General features: G+C 41.9%; 1 protein-coding gene across 1 annotated transcript in view; it reads right to left on the bottom strand.

The window, feature by feature from the left end:
* ASTN2 (astrotactin 2) overlaps positions 1-20,789 on the bottom strand; it is an 861,071-nt gene that overhangs the window by 177,163 nt on the left and 663,119 nt on the right. Inside the window, exon 17 of the mRNA XM_041762437.1 lies at positions 15,157-15,422. Within this exon, the coding sequence (XP_041618371.1) occupies positions 15,157-15,422 (266 nt within the window). The remainder of the gene's footprint in view (positions 1-15,156; positions 15,423-20,789) is intronic.

Raw genomic sequence — 20,789 nt, 5'->3', positions numbered from 1 at the left:
AGCATGAAGAGGAGGTCTTTGTTGAGCTTTGAGACAAGAACTTCAATTAGATGGCGGAATAGCTTCCAAGCTGAGAGGTGACTGAGAGTTGAAAACAGAGCACACGTTTCACCACCAAGGAAAAGTGAAGAAAAAAAGAGAGTGACAGGAAAGACTGTAGAATCCAAAAAAGGTTATTTGATGATAAAATAGGCTTGTCTATGTCATTGTGTAGAGGAAGGAGCCAATGATGAGGCAGTCTCTGCAGCTTATATGCTGAGACTACAGGCTGTAGAACCAGACAAACATGTTTAAATCCTAGTTCCATAACTATTGCCGTGTGACATTGATAAGAGATTTCTCCTTCTGAGCTTCAATAAGCCCACCACAAAAAAGTTAAGTTTCGAGTGCTTACTCTATACATGACACTAAAGACAGAAGGACAAATCTAGAAAGAAGCAAGAGACTTGAATTCCACCCTTATTTCTATAGGCAAGTGATGCAGTCTCTGTGTGTTCTAACTCTTCATAAATCATCATTAAGAAGGACAAAAGACATTCTGGAGGTTTTTTTCAGAGGCTCATAATCAAGATGGCTGGGATAAAACTAAGTCAGAATTAAGAACAGACTCATTTGATGGAAAGTTATTGAAGGAGCAGAGGATGTTTGCCAGAACTAAGATCTAAATAACTGAAAGACTGTCGCTTAAAACCGAGAGAGAGGACAGATGTGCCACACATTGCTGCTAAGCACCTTACCTGGATTATTTTAGTTAATAATCTGTTAGTCACTTTAGTCGGAAACAATTCTATAAAGTAGACACTGTTAATCCCATTTCACTGGTAAGAAAACAGAATCCTAAAAATTTATATGCCCCAAAACACAAAGGGATTTTGCAGCAAAGCTGATATTTGAACCTTCATCTCTCTGATCCCAAAGTATATGCTCTGTCCAGTAAGTCAATAAGTAAGTCTATTTCAGTATTGTTTTGATGAATGGAACTAGAAACAAGAGGAGGAAATATATAGGAAAATGTTTCGACTCAATAAACAAAACATTCTAGTAGTAAGTGAACAAGCTGCTTAGGGATTACTAGGCAAGCTTTACACAGAACATTCAAACATAGACTCTTGTAGGGTACAGTGGGAAAGGTTTAAGCAATAGACTAGGGTAGGACTAGATGGCAGGATAATCCCTTCCACTTCTGAGTTTTCCTGCTCTTTCTTTCTCATAGGCATTGTGATCATAAAATAATGAAATGTGGAAAAGGAGACGTTGGAAAGCAAAAGGATGAACGGGAAGGAGAAGACAAGTAAGAGCCTGTCCATACTCCACTTACTATGTACCAGGCAGAAAGCTAAGCATGTTAGAAGCCCACCTCATTTTTTTTTAATTTTTATTTATTTATGATAGTCACACAGAGAAAGAGAGAGAGAGAGGCAGAGACACAGGCAGAGGGAGAAGCAGGCTCCATGCACCGGGAGCCCGATGTGGGATTCGATCCCAGGTCTCCAGGATTGCACCCTGGGCCAAAGGCAGGCGCCAAACTGCTGCGCCACCCAGGGATCCCCAAGCCCACCTCATTTAATAAAATAACCTGATAAATTAGGTATTATTATTATTATTATTATTATTATTAACCCCAACCACACATCTGAGGGGACTAAGTCTCAGAATTCCTTGCCAAAAGTCACATAGAGGAAAAGGAACAGCCAGGACTTAATGACAGATTTGACCAGCATCGAAAACAAACACTTCACTACTAGATTAGAAAGCTCAAGTTATTCTATTACATCACCTTGGTCTAAGGGTCTGTCAATACTGGTTGCGGGAGACTGCCAACAAATCAAACCTAGTCAAACTTCTAGGTACCTAACTACCAAGTTATAAGAAATAGAGGGGCAGAGGAACGTATTAAATGATACCATGGGGATGCAATGAGCAAAATCCAGGCTGTGGGGAATGCTACTGGACAAATGATCTGGTTTTCTTGGTAAAATATCACAAGGAATAAAAAGAGAGAGAAAGGAAGGAAGGAGCCTATAGATTAAAAGAAACTTATCAGCCAATCACGATGTTTGGATTTTATTTAGATCCCATTTTGAACAAATTTGTACCAAAAATATAAGACAATTTGTTAAATGTGAGCAATGACTAGATATTTGATGGTACTGAAGAACTGTTAATTTGGAGAACATAGTAATGACAATGGTATTGAAGCCATATTTTTAGCCCTTATCTCTTGGACTTTAACATTTACACATAAAATTCCATAATGTTTGAGGTGAGACATGAGGTGACATAGGCTTGGTATGAGTTGGTCACTGTTGTAACTAGAAGGTGAGAGGTACGTGGAGGTTCATTACACTAGGCTCTCTGCTCTTGTATACATTAGAGTTTTCTAAACTAAATTGTTTTGGGTTGGATAGCATAAGACCCAGGGGTTTAACAGTGTCCTCCAAAATGGGTAAGTGTGGAGATGAAGCTGAAAGAGAAAAGAAACATGTGGCCCCAGGAGAGGCCCCATTCTTCAAGGGTTTCTCCTCCTCTCAGGACCTGAGTTTATAGCTTGGAACCCTTCCACTCAGAAATACCAGGGATGACATGATTCTGTTGACCAGAGAAGCCACTGCATAGACTGACTATAATGGTACAAACTCATGCTGCTTTCAGCCGCATCTGCCTGGTGAATTGTGAGACACATCTGGAACGACTTTTTGGTTCTTAGAGAGAAACAGAGGATTGAGTAGAGCTGTTTGTGAATTCTTCTGGGCCCTTTGCATCACTGCTGACTGAAGTTCTCTAATGACCCAAGAAGAGCTCCTGGTGAACAGGGCTAAGCTCCAGGAGGGATGGGGCCTACAGCTTGCTCTATTTCTGGAAGCCCAACACTGCCCTGGCTGGGGGCAGTCTTTGCATGGTCGTGTGATGAATAAGTGGTTGTGGGTGAGCTAGAAAAGGGTTCCGCTATGTGTTAGCCTTTAGGAATTCAAGGGGTGGCACCTATCCTCTCTGATCTTCAGTTTCCTTATCTGTAAAATGAAGATAAACATTGCTACCTTCATAGGCCTATCGAGGGGGTTAAGGGGGCCAGTGTACCTGAAAGCACCATATAAGCATACCAGTGTAAGTTGGTAACTCATTCACTTTTCACTCACGCATTCATCTATATATTATATACATATTATATATAGAGAGAGATAGAGAGAGATAGATAGATAGGTGATAGATAGATAGATAGATAGATAGATAGATAGATAGATAGAATTTATCGAATTTCTACTGAGTCAGGCATGATACCAGAAGCTGCTGGTGCAATGCTGAGCGAAAGTTTGCCCAGACCCTGGCCTTAGGGAGTTTACAGGACAATTGTTTGACTCAATATCAGGTAGGATATCCTAGAAGTGAGGGAAACAGGGTGCTTGCGATCACTGAGCAAGCTGTTACTGGGAATGTTCAAACACAGACTCGACTACATTTGCAAGGTATGGCAGAAAGGAATCAAGAAGTAGACTAAGGATGGACCAAATGCTTGTATAATACTTTCATTCCTGAGTTTACCTCGCTTCCTTCTTCACTGGCACTGCTATCACCATAAAATAAAATAATAAAATGTGAAGGAGGAGGAGACATAGGAATTAATCTATTACAAAACATAGAAGTTTAATTAGAAACTTTGAGGTGTGTGTGGGTGGCTCAGTCGGTTAAGTGCCTGACTCTTGATTTTGACTCAGGTCATTGTCTCAAGGTTGTGAGATGGAGCCCCATCTCACATGCATGCATGGAATCTGCTTAAGATTCTCTCTCTCCCTCTCTCTCCACCACTCCCCCCATTCACAAGTACACTCTCTCTCTCTCTCAAAAGAAAATAATGATAATTAGAAACTTTGATAGCTGCCATGGGAGAAAGATAAAAAGACTCACGAAAGTACATAAATGAACGGGGAGCTTATCAAATCCAGAAGCTTAGGAGGCATTCTGGTGCAGAAGTAGCAATTAATTTGGGGAAAAAAAAGAGTGGAAGAGGTGAAAAGCGTGCCAATTAGAGGGAACAGCATGTGCAAAAGCTCTTTGGCATGACAAAGTATGGCCTTTCCAGAAACTGCAAAATTGCCAGTGACTAGAAAATGGAAAGCAAAAAGGGTAAAGTTAAGCTGATTTTTTTTTTTAGAAATTAGAAGGGCCCATCCAAGCAGTCTTATGTAGGCCACAGTAAGCACCTCTGTCTTGATCCTAAGGAATTGGAAGGCAGTTAAGGATCTGAATGAGGGAAGTGATGAGAGAAAGTTTTGAGTTTTGAAAATTCCACTCTAGCTACAAGGAAGAAAGTTAACACAAGGACGCAAGGCTCATTATTAGCCAATGAGGAGGCAACTGCAATAGTCCAGGCAAAACTTGAACTAGACTGGGTAAAAGTGAAGTTATGGAGAAGTTCTTAAGAATAAAAATCTATAGGACTTGATAAAGGACTGTAGTTTTAGGTGGAGTAAGTGCAGGAAGAAAAATATCTCATTGGTTTCAGAATTCAAAAACTGACCTAGAAAACACCATTGAAAGAGAAAGTCTTTTATGGCAAACAGGGTCTGCAAGACTTGTAAATGAGAAGACACTTTTTTTTCCCAATAGGGTGAAGAGACCTAACCCTGGAATGAATGCGAGTATATCAGTATAGACAGTAGTAGTTTTACAAAAAAATGGCCATTAAGTAAAGAAATGAAGATCCAGTAGCTGGCGAAGGTAATATGCAGTGGTGTCTTCAGTATACATTGACTTCCATGTACGATTATTTAAAAAGTTGAAGGGAAGTAGCTAATAGAGAGTACAGCGAAATGAGAAAAAAAGCTCAGGTACCCAAGTCAAACCATGGTTCTACTAGTTCCTATTTCTAGGGACTAGGGGCAAGTGGTCTCACTTCTCCATGCCTCAGTTTACACAATGGGGAAAAAAGATAATAATAATAATACCCACCATGCGGGGTTCACAAAAGGGTTCAGTAAGCTAAGTACATGAAGGGCTGGAGCTGAGCTCCCAGCGCGACTGAAGTGCTCAGCGAATAGCTGTTATTAAAAGTACGAGGGGAAGAGATGACACCATTCTCTTTTTTATCACATTTGCTAACCAAATTCAATGTCCCACGGAGCAGAGGTATGGGGAGGGCATCCTGTGCTCTGACATGCAAAAATGTTTGCATTTGTTAAGTCTGGGTGTCTCCTGTATCTTATTGAATCTAGGAGTCTTCTGGTCCCATGAAATAACTACATTTTCCAGTTTTGCAAGTAGGCAAGCCAAGCATTAAGTTCCTCTTTGGTAATTGACCATGAGCGTGTTGAGTAATATGTGGATTATTTCTCCCTCTTTTCTTTGATCTTCCCTCTTGCCAAGGACTGCCTGACAGTCTGGTTTCTGGCCAGTGCACCTCCTCAGAATGCACCGAGATGGAGAGGAAGTGGCCCACAATAGCAGAGATTTACGCCAGATTATAAGGACTTGACTTTCCTAATCCCTAAACAAGGAATTCCCTGAAGGAACTTCAGAATGAAAGAAGACATATGAACCATGGTTATGGATAGTGGTTCTCAAGCTCAGTGTGTATCAGAATCACCTTTGGAAGCCTGTGAAAATGAAGATTCTCAGCCTCACCCTACCAGAGAAAAATAATCAGTAGGACGAACCTGCATTGTTAACAAATTGTTAAATACTTCCTCCATCACTATCCCAATTGATTCGGAGTGACTTTGAGACCCTCTGAAATCCAAGTCTCCATCTTCCACTAGGTACTCCTGACCTCACTTGTTTGCTTTGCTTTTTTTTTCTCTTTACCTTCTAATATACAATATTATTTACTGTTCTGATTGTTTGCTTTTTGTCTCCCACACATGCTCCAGTATAAACTAAGTCTCCAGATGGTCAAAATAAGTGCCTGTTTTGCTCTCTAATGTATCTCAAATGCCCAGAATAGTGCCTGACCTAGAGAAACCCTTGTAAATACTTTGCTAAAATTATTTAAATTGAGTCCCCACACTCCCGGTCATCTCATATATGAACTTCTGCGGTGGAAAGCTTACTAACTGGTCATCTTATTTAAGTCTTCTAGAACATTTGGGTCAAGAACATCTATAAAATGTGCAGATGCCTTGTATCTTTTTTGCCAAGAAAAATAATCCGGTGATGTATAATTTGGCATGATTTTCTGAGGACGGAGATTGAAAGACCATTCAAAATCAGAGATCTGAGTGGGAAAAATCAGAAAGGGAGACAAAACATGAGAGACTCCTAACTCTGGGAAATGAAAAAAGGGCAGTGGAAGAGGAGGTGGGCAAGGGGATGGGGTGACTGGGTGACGGGCCCTGAGGGGGGCACTTGATGGGATAAGCACTAGGTGTTATACTAATGTCAGCAAATCGAACTCCAATAAAAAATATACCAAAAATATCAGAGATCTGCATACCTCAAATTACTAATCCTTAGTTATTTACACAGCCCTGGTCCCTGATATTCACCTTGCAACTGTTGATGCGGTTAGTGATCTAAAAGTCACATTTATTTTTATTTTTTAAAATTTTATTTTTAAGTAATCTCTATAACCTATTTGCGACTTGAACTTACAACCCTGAGATCACGAGTTGTATACTCTATGGATTGAGTCAGCCAGGTGACCCTAAAAAGTCACATTTCATCATGTTTTTCCCTTGACTCAAATCCTGAAGGAGGACTCCCCATTGTTTACAAGGTTTCCAACTGCCTTGAGGCAGCATTCTAAGTTGCCCACAGCTCAGCCTTCTGCACATCTTCTTTCCAGTTTGATCTCTCCTAAATCTCTCAGACCTGTTGCAGAGTGACTGATTAAACATAAACGCTTTAGGGGCGCATGCATGGCTCAGTTGGTTAAGCATCCACTCTCAATTTCGGCTCAGGTCATGATCTCAGGGTCATGAGACTGAGCCCTGTGTTAGGCTCAGCGCTGGGAGTAGACCCCACTTGAGATTTCCTTTCTCCTTCTGCCCCCCAACCCCTGCTCACACACACACCCTCTCTCTCTCTCTTAAAAACAAAACACACACATACATTTTAGACACAGTCATCCCCGGCTTGAATTCTGACCCCATTAGACACTAGGTATGTGATCTTAGATAACTTGCTTATCGCTGTAAGTCCTCAGTTTTGCCTTTTAATTTGTGAAATGGGCATAACAGTGCATATTCAAATGTGTTGGGGGGTAGAGGGAGACATCACTGATATAATGAGTGCATATTAATATACACAAAGCACTTAAAAATGCCAGGCATATAATTGGCACTCATTAATTGTTGGGTTTTATCCTTCTATTCTAATATGTTTGGCATACAGGATTTGACATAACTTAACTTTCTTTCCCCTTCCTTTCTAATATTCCTTAGTCTAGACCAAATTTTGTCAAACATTTTTTTTTGGAAAAAACTAGAAGCTAATGTTTTTGGCTTTGTGCGCCATACTCTATTCTGTGGCTACTGCTCTACCCTGCTATTGTTGCCGGAAAGCAGCCATAGATGATATGTAAACTGCAAAGAAACAAACAATCCAATCATGAAATGGGCAAAAGACATGAACAGAAATCTCACAGAGGAAGACATAGACATGGCCAACGAGCACATGAGGAAATGCATCCGCAGACTGGCCATCAGGGAAATACAAATCAAAACCACAATGAGATGCCACCACACACCAGTGAGAATGGGGAAAATTAACAAGGCAGGAAACAACAAATGTTGGAGAGGATGCGGAGAAAAGGGAACCCTCCTGCACTGTTGGTGGGAATGTGAACTGGGGCAGCCACTCTGGAAAACTGTGTGGAGGTTCCTCAAAGAGTTAAAAATAGATCTGCCCTATGACCCAAAATTTGCACTGCTGGGGATTTACCCCAAAGATACAGATACAGTGAAACACCGGGACACCTGCACCCCAATGTTTCTAGCAGCAATGTCCACAATAGCCAAACTGTGGAAGGAGCCTCGGTGTCCATCGAAAGATGATGGATAAAGAAGATGTGGTCTATGTATACAATGGAATATTCCTCAGCCATTAGAAACGACAAATACCCACCATTTGCTTCAACGTGGATGGAACTGGAGGGTATTATGCTGAGTGAAATAAGTCAATCGGAGAAGGACAAACAGTGTATGTTCTCATTCATTTGGGGAATATAAAAAATAGTGAAAGGGAATAAAGGGGAAAGGAGAAAAAATGAGTGGGAAATATTAGAAAGGGAGACAGAACATGAGAGACTCCTAACTCTGGGAAATGAACTAGGTGTGGTAGAAAGGGAGGTGGGCAGGGGGTGGGGGTGACTGGGTGACGGGCACTGAGGGCGGCACTTGATGGGATGAGCACTGGGTGTTATTCTATATGTTGGCAAATTGAACACCAATAAAAAATAAATTTATAAAAAAAGATCATATGTAAACAAATGTATGACTATTTTCATAAATATATTTATAAAAACAGGTGGCATGCTGGATTGCACCCATGGGCCACAGTTTTCCAACTTTGACCTAGACTAGCTTTGGAACTTTATAGAACCAAGTTCAAGCTTCTGCGAGCCTCAGTGTCCTCATCTATTAAACAGGGACAGTAATAGTACTGCCCTAATAAGTTGTTGGGTGATTAAATGAGATAAAGCACATTAAGCCCTCAGTACAGTTTTTGGCGTATGATAGGCATCTCGTAGATGGTATTATCCTCATCTGCAGACTTGCCTCAAGCTGCTCCATGATCTGCCCATATCCACCTTTCCTGCCCTAAGAATCTTTTCCAGACTTTCTCTGAGTTTCTTTCTCCCACTTTTCTAACACTGCTGGAATGTCAATTGTATTATTTGAAAATAAGTCATGCATGAATGTAACATATGCAAGTAATTATAGTTACTTATGTGGCTCTTCTGCTCCATCTATTAGACTGTGAGCTCCTTGAAGGCACAATCTGTGTCGTATTCCCCCTCTGTATCCTTTTTCCTGGCACAGTATCTGGCACATGCTACGCAACCAAGGCAAGGAGATGGCGGCAATGGTGCTACAGTAATGGTGACGGCAGTTGTGATCATGGTGGTGGTGATGGTGGTGGTGGTGATCATTGGGGGGTGGCGATCTTGGCTGTTAATTTCTTTCAAAGAGCAGTCATTTGGAATTCTCTTCTCAGTGAAAGCCAAGAAGTGTAAATAGAGCAAACAAGTCTTTCTGGCAGAGAGAGAGGATCTGCTGGAAGGTCAGACAACCACAACAAGACCAAAATTATACATGGCTCTTCCTAGAGCAGCATGAAAAGAAAAAGAAAAAAAACAAAACAAAACAAAACAAAACTCACATGATTGGAAGTTAGGAGACCTGAGCACTAGGAAAGAATCATCCCTCTATAGAGTAGTTTACAGTCCTCAAATTGCTAGCAAAAAGAGTGTATTATTTTTCTGCATGAGAGCCCTGTGGGGAAAGTTATGACTACCCATTTTACAGATGAGGAGACTGACTCTCAGAGAGATGAAAGGTATTGCTGAGGCCAGAAGTCATGCCTAACTACTTCAAATTCAGAACTGGTTATGTGACTCAAGGGAAATCATTCTTCATCTTTAAGTCTTACTTTTATTTTCACTATTTGTAAAATAAAAAGTTTGATCTGTAAAATGTACAGGATATGATTTTAACACCCCTCTCAAAAGTGCTATGTCACTGCAATAAAGTACAAGATATGTACTTCTTTCTCATCCCTATTAATTTAAGGAATAAAACTGTTAATGTCTCCGGATGAGAAATAAATTGCAGGTCACAGGATGACTCTTCTAACCTCAAAATATTGCCCTTTTTTCAGGGTAAAAGTTAGATCTGACGCTATCACAGCACCAGGAAGTAGGGGGTAGTGGGGGGCAGGAGAGAGAGATAAAGTTATCCCAGAATTTTCATAGTACAGATAAAGAAACCAAGATCAAAATGGTAGAAGCATTTGTGTCCAGTGTCATATAAGAATCAAGGACAGAGACTAATTCAGATTCCAGGTGTCTCAATTCTCGAGCTCTTCCAAAGAGAATTCCCAACCCCAACATGGATAGAGGCAGATACCACATGTTTCCTTTACAAATAAGTAAAAGTAAGGTTGCCCAGTAGTCAATGGCAGAGATGGGTTTCAAATCCCGCTCTGTCTGGCTCTTCACAATGACACTGTTCTGTTTCCCCCTCTTGGAGCTTCTTCTTCCTCACCCAAAGACTAAATTAACAACCACACAAAGTCTTGTATATTATACAACTAGCTGTACTATGGTTTCGGGCTATGTGGGGTCATTTAACAGGTGGAGGAGGACATCTATGTATTAATCAAACTGGCCATGATAAAAATGTTCTTTTCCTTGTTCTAAATCACAGCATGACATGTAATGAAGGGCTCCTTTCCGACTGAGGCACAAGTCATCATCCTTTACCTTTATCGTGATGGATACGATTTATGATGATGGATACGAGGAGATCCCAACCATCAAAGGAGCAGTTCCCCAGGGCTATCCAGAGCATATCCTAATTCTGGTCCCAAATCAGAAGCCACAACTGTCCCACAGATCTTGCGCAAGTCACACTTCCTCTCTGACACTTCCTGACCATGCCATACAATGGCACTCAGAAGTTGACTGAGCACCTCAAATAACTCAAGGGAGTCAGGAGTTCTTACATAGAAGAATGGTTCCATTCTGTTTCAGGAGATCTATAGAAGGAAATCCTTTTACTCATGGGTAACTCCACCTACGGTATCCCTTACCAACAGAATATGAACTCCAGCAATGTTTATAAAGTGAGAAAATGTTCCTATAATCCCTCCAATCATGATCTGCCATTATGAGTTAACCAGTGACCTCTTCCATGCAAAAACACAGATCTTACTCTAAAATGTCGCATTTTGGGCTTCTGTAAAGTTAGCCAGTACTACATAGAAGAGGAAGTACCAAAGGAATCATTAAAAAAAAACTAGAAGGGTCAAGTTTAGATGAACATCATTCTTATCTTATTCACAGAAAAAATGTTTGTCTATCACATGCTATGTGCCAGGCACTAGGCATCTGTTATCTCATTTGATCTCCATAAAGATCACATTTTACAGATGTGGGAACTGAGGTTTGAAATGATTCAGCATCACACAGTGAACAGGAGGTTGAGGCAGGATTCTAAAGAGAGCACAGAGCCTCTGCTACCTGATTCCACTGAGACAAAGTCTCTTGCAGAAAACTCAAAGAAACTTTTTCAGCCTCTCTTCCCTTTCAGGTAGGAAAAGAAAAACCCAGAAAGGGAAAAAAAAAAAAAAAAAAAAAAAGGACTTGCCCCGGCCTTACTGTATGTCAGTGTCAGAGCCCAGGCCAAGGTTCTTTCGTGTTTTATCCATGTTTCCTCTACCTCTGGCTGTAGAGCAAAGCAAAGACATGGATAAGCCATGGAAGAAGGAGTGATGAGGTTTGGAGAGCAGTCAGAAAACAAATAGTGATCACAAGGAGAACGGCTGCCCTCTCATCACACCAGCCTCACTCAGTGACCATATTCCCTCCACATCATTTCCACACCTACAGTCGGCCTGTCCCACCTACTCCTACCTTAGCCTGGCTCCACTGGAAAAACCTAATGTATCACAGCCCTTAGGCTGTAACACAAGTTTAAAAGGGCCTACCATTGGGGTTTGGGGCCAGGGAGAAGAAGCCGGAATGTCAATGAAGCCAGATTATCACCGAGCACTAACGTTTTCGAGGAGGGATGACTAAGAGAAGGCGAGCCCAAGAGAAGATGGCACCCCTGCCTGGCTACCTGCCTAAACTCTTCTCTGGCTCCCCACCACCTGGTGCCAAACTACTCATCACTGCCGCCTCTGCACCTCTGCCTGGACTGGCCCTGCTGCTTGGTCCTCAGCACTGCCCATGGAGCAGCCCTTAGTCTTGGCCCTTGCCACATGGGTTCTCACTCAGTTTCTCAAGGAAATGGGCCACACCTGCTCATTCTTCAGGCCTTTGCAGGAGTTGGGTCTTCAAACTTGCTTGTGCTCAGGCTCCTCCCACTGCCCCCAGACCCAGCCCTCCACATTCACTTTCTGCCCGACCCCCAAAAACTCAGTTTAAATGTCACTTCCTCGGGAAAGCCTTCCCTAACTCCACAAGATCTCCTATCACACATTTTCAACCTACTGGCCTGGACTCCTCTTGGTACCTTGCAGTCTGTCTCTACTGGTGATTGTTCCATTAATTCATTAATACAAATCTGTAAACTCCATGGAGATAAAGCCCAAGTCTACTCGTTGCACTCTTCACTTCTCAGGGCATGACACAGTCCTGGCATATACTCAAATCGACTGAATGAATGAATGACTAGAGCTCCGAGTGTTCCACATCTCCTACAAGGAGAATAGTGACATCTAGTGACTGAGTTCACACTTGGGCTTCTCTGATAACACCCACCAACTGGCCTGGAAAACATCTTGCTGGATTTCCAAAGAAACGGATATTTTGATCATGCCGAGGGAAGCTGGCATAGAATCCAGACATGGGGAATCTGACTCCTACGCAAGGAGGGAAAGAACCACCACTCCTCTTGCTACCACATGTGCCAAGAACACATCACAAAAGTCCTGTGACTTAGCTAGGACGGTGCCACATTACAGATGAGGAGAGTGTGGTCCAGGGAGGCAGCACTGAGCCAAGTTTATGGAGCAGTAAGCGAGGATTTTCCCAGCCTCACCCACCAAGTCCTGGAGACCCCGGCCCTGTGCAGCTAATCATGCTGCTTCGCTCATCTGCACTGATACAACACTGGTCAGATCATCGTTGGTATTTACTGGAAGCTTCAACAGCCTCCTCACAGGGCTCCCTATTTCCACATTCGCATTTTCACACCCAACTCTCACCTTAAAGCCGGAGGGGTAGAGATATAGATAGATAGGTATGTTTGATTTTTTGTTGTAGTGAATGTGGGGACCTCGGATGCACAGAATTAGGTTATCTATGATGCTCATGACTTAAGCTAATTATTGCACCATGTATGGTTAGGCCTAATATATCCAACTACTTAGTGTTCACTCATTACCTAGTTTAATACTTTAAAAGAAAACTCCCACAAATCCACCACCCAAAATGCCAGCTAGGTACGTGATACCTCCATGTAATGAGGACTCCCTCATGCCATTGCCCTGCCTCCCCGACTCAAGACTACCATCATCCTGAATTCTACATTGAACATTTCCTTGGTTCCCTTTTTAAATAATTTATAGCACCTGTATTCATTCCAAAAATGTAGTGTATCTGGCATGTATCTGTTTTAACTTAAAATAGGGGAAAGGGTATCATGTTATATAAAATATACCTTTAGGAGTTAATTCTTCATTTAATATTATGTTCATTCATCTCATATTAAGTGACACTATAGTTCATTTGTTTTGTCTGTTGTAGAGTTTTCCACTGTATGTATTTTCCATTTTATGCTTATTTAACTGCTCTCCTACTGATGGTCATCTGGATTGTTTCCAGAGGGCTCCTTCAGTTGCATGAATCTAATCCTATTGGATCCTTCCTGCATATCCTAAGCATCTCACTCTCCTTTATAGACAGGATCCAAATTCCGGTGGGCTAGTTTACAACAACTTATATGATCAGGCTCCTTCTGATCTCTCTGGCCTCATCTCTGCTTTCCTTCTATCTCTTGATCTTAGCCATGGGATGTCTTCCAGTCTTTGTACAGATCATGTACTTTTCTGCTTCTGGTCATCTACCTGACACTGTCCCCACCTCCTTACTCTCATCCTCTCTCTGTCTGACCACATATCACTCTCTAGAACTTAGTCCGATAGAATGCTACAGGAGGAGTGCATAATCCATAGTACCCTATTGGTATTGGTCAGGGATCTACCAGACTATCTTCTTTGGGGCCCAGTGCTATCTGGGAATTGCTGCAGAGGGAAGAGTGGGGACAAAGTAGAGATGCTTTGTCTACCTTCCTCTCCCCAACTGAAGGAGTGGTATTGCTATTCTTGGTTTTATGGATTTCATTTTCTAAATGAAAGACTGCATTTAGAAAAGGTGTTCCATGAATATAGTTTTGCAAACCAGTGAATGAATCATTTATATGGTCTCTTCAAGCCCAGGCATGCTATAATGGAAAATGAGAAATGCAGAAAAAAGAAAAATAGGAGATATAATTTCACAATTAAGCACATAGGCTCTGAAGCACACCAACTTTGGCAAATCACTAAACATCTTTGAGGGTTCCTCACTTCTAAAGTGGGAATGACATTAGGATGAACCATATGGAATTACCATTTTTTTAAAAAAACATATTTATTTGAAAGAGAGAGCGCACAAGCATGTGCATGGAAGGGGCAGAGAGAAAATTTAGCAGACTCCATGCTGAGCTCAGAGACCAAAGTGGGGCTCAATCTCATGACCCTGAGATCATGACCTGAACAGAAACCAAGAATTGAATGCTTAACTGACTGCACCACCCAGGTGCTCCCTGGAATTACTATTTCTATAAATTAAAAAAAAAAAAAAGATCAAATGCTGGCAATTTCATAGGAGTCAAACCAATACTTATACATAAACCTGATCGGGGGGGGGGGCAGATTAAATGAGATAATCCAAGTATAATACTGAGACAAAGACTGTTAGGTTTCAACAATTCCATATATCTTCTTCCCCAAGGTCACTAGATAGAGTATATTTCCCTGTTTTTGTTCACAGATAGGTGTGCCCGATGGCTGAGCTCTTGCCAATGGAATGGAGCTGAAATGATATTTGTCACTTTCGGGCTTGGCCTGTTTAAACCTCTCATGTGTGATCCTCCATGTTCTTTCTTCTTCCACAGCAAGTATTGAAGCATCAGGTTGATGAAGGCACAAGATAGAACAAGGTGTGTCACTGAACCACTTCTCAGAGTGAAGCCACTCATCATCGAAAACATTTATTTGGGACTCCACATAAACATAAAATAACTTCTATTATATTAAGCCTTTGAGATTTGAGGATTTATTGGTTATAGCAGCTATATATGTACTTAAAACATGGTAAAGGAATCGATAAATGCCAATCACCATGATGATAATGATGACAAGACAATCCCAATAGACAATTGGCCCACAAGGGCAGGTGGCAGGAAGATTGGTACTTAGATGTGACTTAGTGGCTGTGTCAGGGGAACTCACCTCCTTGGTACCATTATCTTGGATAAGGGTGTAAAGTGGTACCACACGGTTGATTTCCAGCAGCACTGGTGTGGGGCTCAGCTGCTCCTTGCCTGGTCGGCGGCAAAGGTGGCAGGTAGATGGACAACGGCCTTTCTCCTCACAGCGGATCTCCACACCTGAGATGAGCTGGTCATCCGACAGCATTTGGGCCGTCAGCAGACCTGAGAGGTAGGTGATGAAGGGCATGGACTTGAGTTCCTTCTTGCTGCCCAGCTCTGTGGTCTCTGGAGAGGGGAGAGAAATTCAATATTGTTCAAAAGGTCAGACTCTTGAACCCGTAGAATCCAACGTGCTAAGGAGGTGGTATTCCATGGAAAGGAAAAAAGATGATAGAGTGGTTTGCTCCTGATGCCTTAGAAAGAGCACTAGTCTGATGACTCAGATGTCAGGTGGTGTCTTGTTTTACTATTTATTTCAAATAACTCCTTACTTACTTTCTCTGGACCTCACTTTTTCCATATTTAAAGTTGATTGGTAAGACAAGAGGATTCTCCAAGGGCCCTGTAAAATGTAAATATTCAAAGATATTTTCCCAATAAGGAATTTCTGTCTAGTGTCAAATTTATACAAATTCTAACTTTCTTTTGAAAACTTGCTCCAGTCCTATATTTTCCATGAAGTTTCATGTTATGGGGGAAACACAAGCTGAAGTCAAGTCAATTTCCATTTAAATCTCAATTCTGCTTGATAATAGCAATGGGCCTTGGGAAGATCTCCTAATACCCAAAAGCCTGTGAGGATTAATTCTGTAAAATCGAGTTATAATACTAACTAAAACAGTTATGAGTGGTAAATGAGACAGAAGGAGGTGGACCTGTCTGGAAAAGAAATGATTTCCTCTTTCTTTCTGTGCTCATTTGTTCCCTTGTTCAAAAGTCCTTCCCTGCCTTCTTCCTGTGCACACTGAGATCTAATTACCCACACTCCGTTCAGTGCTGTCTCTCTTGATCCATACAACTAGCATTTCCTACCTCTGTGTCTTTGCTCACCTGCCCTATTCTTCCCCTCTGCCTCTTCAAATGTTTGCCACCCATCAGTGCTCCATTCCAATGTCACCCTCTTCAGAAGTCTTTTCTCCTTGCTCTGGCTCTTCTTCTCTGAGTATTTCTGTTGATAAACCCTAATCTTGTTAAGATCATTTTTCCATCCCATTTTCTGCCAACCTCTCCAACTGTATTTTCAACTCCTGGAGTTGGTACCATGTTACCCACTCCTGTCTCCTGCTCCCCCCCCCCATCTGCTTCAGCGTCTAGCACAGTGCTAGGGATGTAGTTGAGACTTCATCAAAGAGGGAGACTGTAGAACTCTGAATGGCTAGACTGACATTCGTGATCTAGTTTAGAGCCTCTGAAATCCTTCCGAGGAATTCTATGGATCCCAAGAAGCACCTCAACAGATGGTTGCAGAGGGCAGGAGGGAAACTGGGTAGATGAAACCTAAGACCCACATCTCAGCTTCAAATAGAGCAGTTCCACTTGTATCTCTTTTTATAGACTGGCCTTCTATATAAGACTTCATAAAAAAGAGAATGGCTATGGCTATATCAAAAAGCAAAGTGATTTGTACAACCTGGAGAGTTCCATTTACATCACAGACCATATGAATGGTGTTCTCAGACTTGTGTAATGCATAATCTGAGTGGCAAACAGGGTGGCCTGCAGGAAGGGACAGAATATGGTCGAGACATCAGCTTCTTCCATTCCTGGTAAACTTAAGATGTTCTCCGGCCTCAGTGGAGACAAGAGCCCTGGGCACCAAGGACTAAGAAAAAGTAGGGTTATCTCCTACTCTAGCTCTCAGCTTGCAGTGACATGCAGCTGATCTGGAAATGGGCTTGCCAATTAGAAATACAAATAAATGCAGCCTTCATTCATTACTCTCTGGGCCCTCGGGCCTGGGATCTGGGCTCCACCTTTTCTGTCTGGCTGTCAACAAATGCTTATGAGCATCAGATCAAAGGCTCTGAGGGAGGAAGACAAGGAAAATTCCAGCTAACCAATCCTTCAGAGGGATTAAAGAAGGGTAGTTACAAGATAAACAAAACAAAGCTGTGAAGAAGGCATCTCAGCATCTGGGCAGACAGAGACACTCTTATACACAGACAAGTTGAAAGAAGATGATGATGATGACTTTTGGAAGTGCAGGCCAGAGGACTAGTTTTGGAGAAGGGTGACTTCAAACTTGGGAGAGAATAACCATTGAGGAGAGAGGGTTAGAGGACAGCCAGAGCTACAAGACATTAGGGGGGTTATCTCACACTCTGACCCAGAGGTCAGTAAACTAAGTGGTCCATGGGGCAAAGCTAGCTCTCTCTCTCTCTCTCTCTCTCTCTCTCTCTCTCTTTCTCTCTTTTGTAAATAAAGTTTTATTGGAACACAGGCACCTTCATTCATTGATGTGTTATGTATGGCTGGGCACACACAAGGGCACAATCGAATAGTTTCAACAAAGATGCTATGACCCACAGAGACTAAAATATTTACCATCTGCTCCTTTACAGAATAAGTTTGGGTACCTTGGCTCTAGTCCTAGGTAATCATGGGGAACCTGAGTCTCAGAAGGAGACTCTATCTTTGGTCAGTGTGGTAGTGTAATGAATTAAAGTAAAAACACTGGAATCAATTAGGCGATCATACATGTAAACTGTGAATCTCCAATGAGGAAAACATAGAGGGGGGCATCCTTTCTCCATAAAACATCTTTCAAAAGCTATTGAAAAAGCACACCTTTGAAAAATGTTAATCTGGTACAACCCTCCCATTTTACACAAGGGGGAACTGTGTCCCAAAGAAAGACTTTCCAAGGTCATATGGTGAGTTAGTGTTCCTTTCATCACATGATCCCAGTCTCTTCCATTAACCAATTTGTCATTTAAATGACTATTTTAATCTCATATTTTAAAACATAGATGGCCTACACCTCACAGCATCTTACCATATGCACCTAATTTAATTGGAAATGAAATGTGGTGCTGGAAGTAAAAATGCCCTTGATCAAATGAACACACATAGACACTGGGCTAAAGATGTAACTAACCGTTTAACAGCAAAACAAGTTATAGATCTCTGCTGGTCTGTTTTTTTTTCCAATATATTTTTTTTAAAATGTATCAATCCAACTGGTGAGTTAGAAGCCCAGAGTCTAGGCTGACAACTGCATTGCAGTAGCAATATAGAATTCATAGCTGAACTTAAGGGCTGGTTTTAAAAAAGAGGGCACTTGAGCATCCCATGGTCCCATCCCATTGCTCAACAAATGAAGAACCAGAGACTTTAACAGAGAAAGAGATTTACATATGTATTGTGTGCACATTTATTAACAATTATCTTTTTTTTTTTTTGTAAAGATTTTATCGTGCTTAAATTACGATCTGGATGAGAGTTACAACAGGGAAGACCATTAACCATTCCATTAATTATTCCTCTGTAGACATTATGATTATTGTGAAAGCTAATTATTTCTGATCCAACCTTACTCTGTGGCTAAAGTCATCTTTAGTTCAAATGCCAGTTCTTCAGAAAAGCCTTCCTTGACTTCCATCCTCATGCCACCAATCTATACAGGGCTTAATATGAAAGATTCTCGTAGCATCCTGTTCCATCCATCATCTCTTCCCAGACTGTAAACTCCATGAGGACAAAGACAGTATCAATTTTCCCTAAAGTGTCCATATCCACTTTACATATAACCTGGAACATGTTAGGCTTACAGTAATAGTTTTGATACAAATTTGCTGGGTATTATCTATATTGACCCAAAGTGCTGTGCTAGCTTATCAGAGCATTGATAAGTCTAAGAGTCAAGATTTATGAATTTCAAGACCGACAATTAACTGGTGGCTTGTAATCAAGTGCCAACGCTTCCCAAAGTGAAAAATTAGCTTCCTCAATTGGAAGGTTTACAGATGAATAGCTGATCAATTTGCCAGTTGTTCTGACCTCCTCTGGGTTTTCACATAGGCCCTTCCATTGAGAGGATGGGAGAGCTCAGTTAAAACAGGCTGTCTTTAACAGGCAAGGATAAAGAGCATTTTTGAAGAGACGTATCCTCTGTTCACATTTCCCATCCCTCTGAACAATGCTTCCAAAATAGGATCATGTCTGGTTTTAAGCCCAATTCAGTTCCAATGACACTACAACCCATTCATTTGAGAACCTGCCAACTGAACTCTCTTTTTTCTCTTCCCAAATTCCTGCTGGGTATTATTTTGTTGCCACCAAAAAAAAAAAAAAAAAAAAAAAAAGGCAGCCTCAGTTGAAGTGACAACTCCTTGTTGGGAGGGCAGCCAGGGCTTTTCCGCAGGAGGTGATGGCACTGCTTGCCCTCATCCAGAAAACAAAACAAAGGCAGCAGACTAAGGGCTCCTGGGAGAGCCAAAGCTGTGCGAATGTTTGTTCAATATTCGGCAACAGCGCAGGGCGCTGCCTCCCAAGTCAGACAGGCTTGCTTTGGCAATAGGCTTGCACTTGAAGCATTTAAAGGCTCCACGGGGACCAGAGGGGCTCAAATTAGAAACGTTAAGGGTGGGGGAAAGAGGGTGAGACTTTTATATCATAAAGAATGGCCTTTATTACAGCAATGGCCTCCCAGGAATTGCTGAAATGGGATCATTTCTTAGGCGGAGTTACTGTCTCCTGTTGGAGGAAAGCAATTGCTCTGAGGTCTGCCTCAAGGACCCACACAAATTTATCCTTAACAGAGGGAAAGTAGCCAGCCAAAAGGCCGTCAGCAAGGCCTGTGCTTCTGCACTGTGCAATCCAAACTTCCCAGTCTCCCAGTCAAGGTCCTGCATCGTTGGGGTGCCCTTCATAAGTCATGGTACCCACCTGACTGAGTTCTTGTGAGGATCAAACACGGTGCCTAGCAAAGGTTAAGCACTCAATCCTTTCTAGTTGTTGTTGCTGCTAATGCTGTGGTTGTTATAATTCTCAGTGCTGCTGTTGTAACAGGATGTTACAATTGAAATTTCCATTGAGGCACCAAGATAGAATAGAGATGAAATCCCCAAACCAAGCCCCAATATGCAGAACGTACAAAGGAGATGAATCCTAACTCGTTTCATAACTTCAGAAACCTCAGCCAGTACAAGGAAATAAAACAAGGTCAGAAAGTAGGCAGGAGGGATTTAGGAGAGATTTGTTTGAGACAGGCTGTTACCTAATGTTTAGAGTTTCCAGCGCCCCAGGTGAGACATGTAGAGCATGCTACCTTCTAATCCTGTTCTGTAAGAAGAAGCCTCAAGAGTGCCTCTTGGAGACACCGAACTCTGGGAAATGAACAAGGGGTAGTGGAAAGGGAGGTGGGCGGGGAGTTGGGGTGACCTGGTGATGGGCACTGAGGAGGGCACTTGGTGGGATGAGCACTGGGTGTTATGCTAAATGTTGGCAAATTGAACTCCAATAAAAAAAAAAAAAAAGAGTGCCTCTTGGAGAACTTGCTGTGTGTTCCCCACCGCTGAGGAGATGGTGGACTAGGGTCCTATTCCACCTGCAAAAGCTCTAGTGGCCTGTGGCAGCAGAACAGGGGAAGCTGTATGGTGTGAAAAACACTCCAGTGTTTTCCTTGGACCAGGTGTGAGTCACACAGGAAAA

Source organism: Vulpes lagopus, chromosome 7, assembly GCF_018345385.1.
Source record: "Vulpes lagopus strain Blue_001 chromosome 7, ASM1834538v1, whole genome shotgun sequence".
In the NCBI taxonomy this organism is placed as follows: domain Eukaryota; kingdom Metazoa; phylum Chordata; class Mammalia; order Carnivora; family Canidae; genus Vulpes; species Vulpes lagopus.
This window is presented reverse-complemented; position numbering and strand designations above follow the sequence as displayed.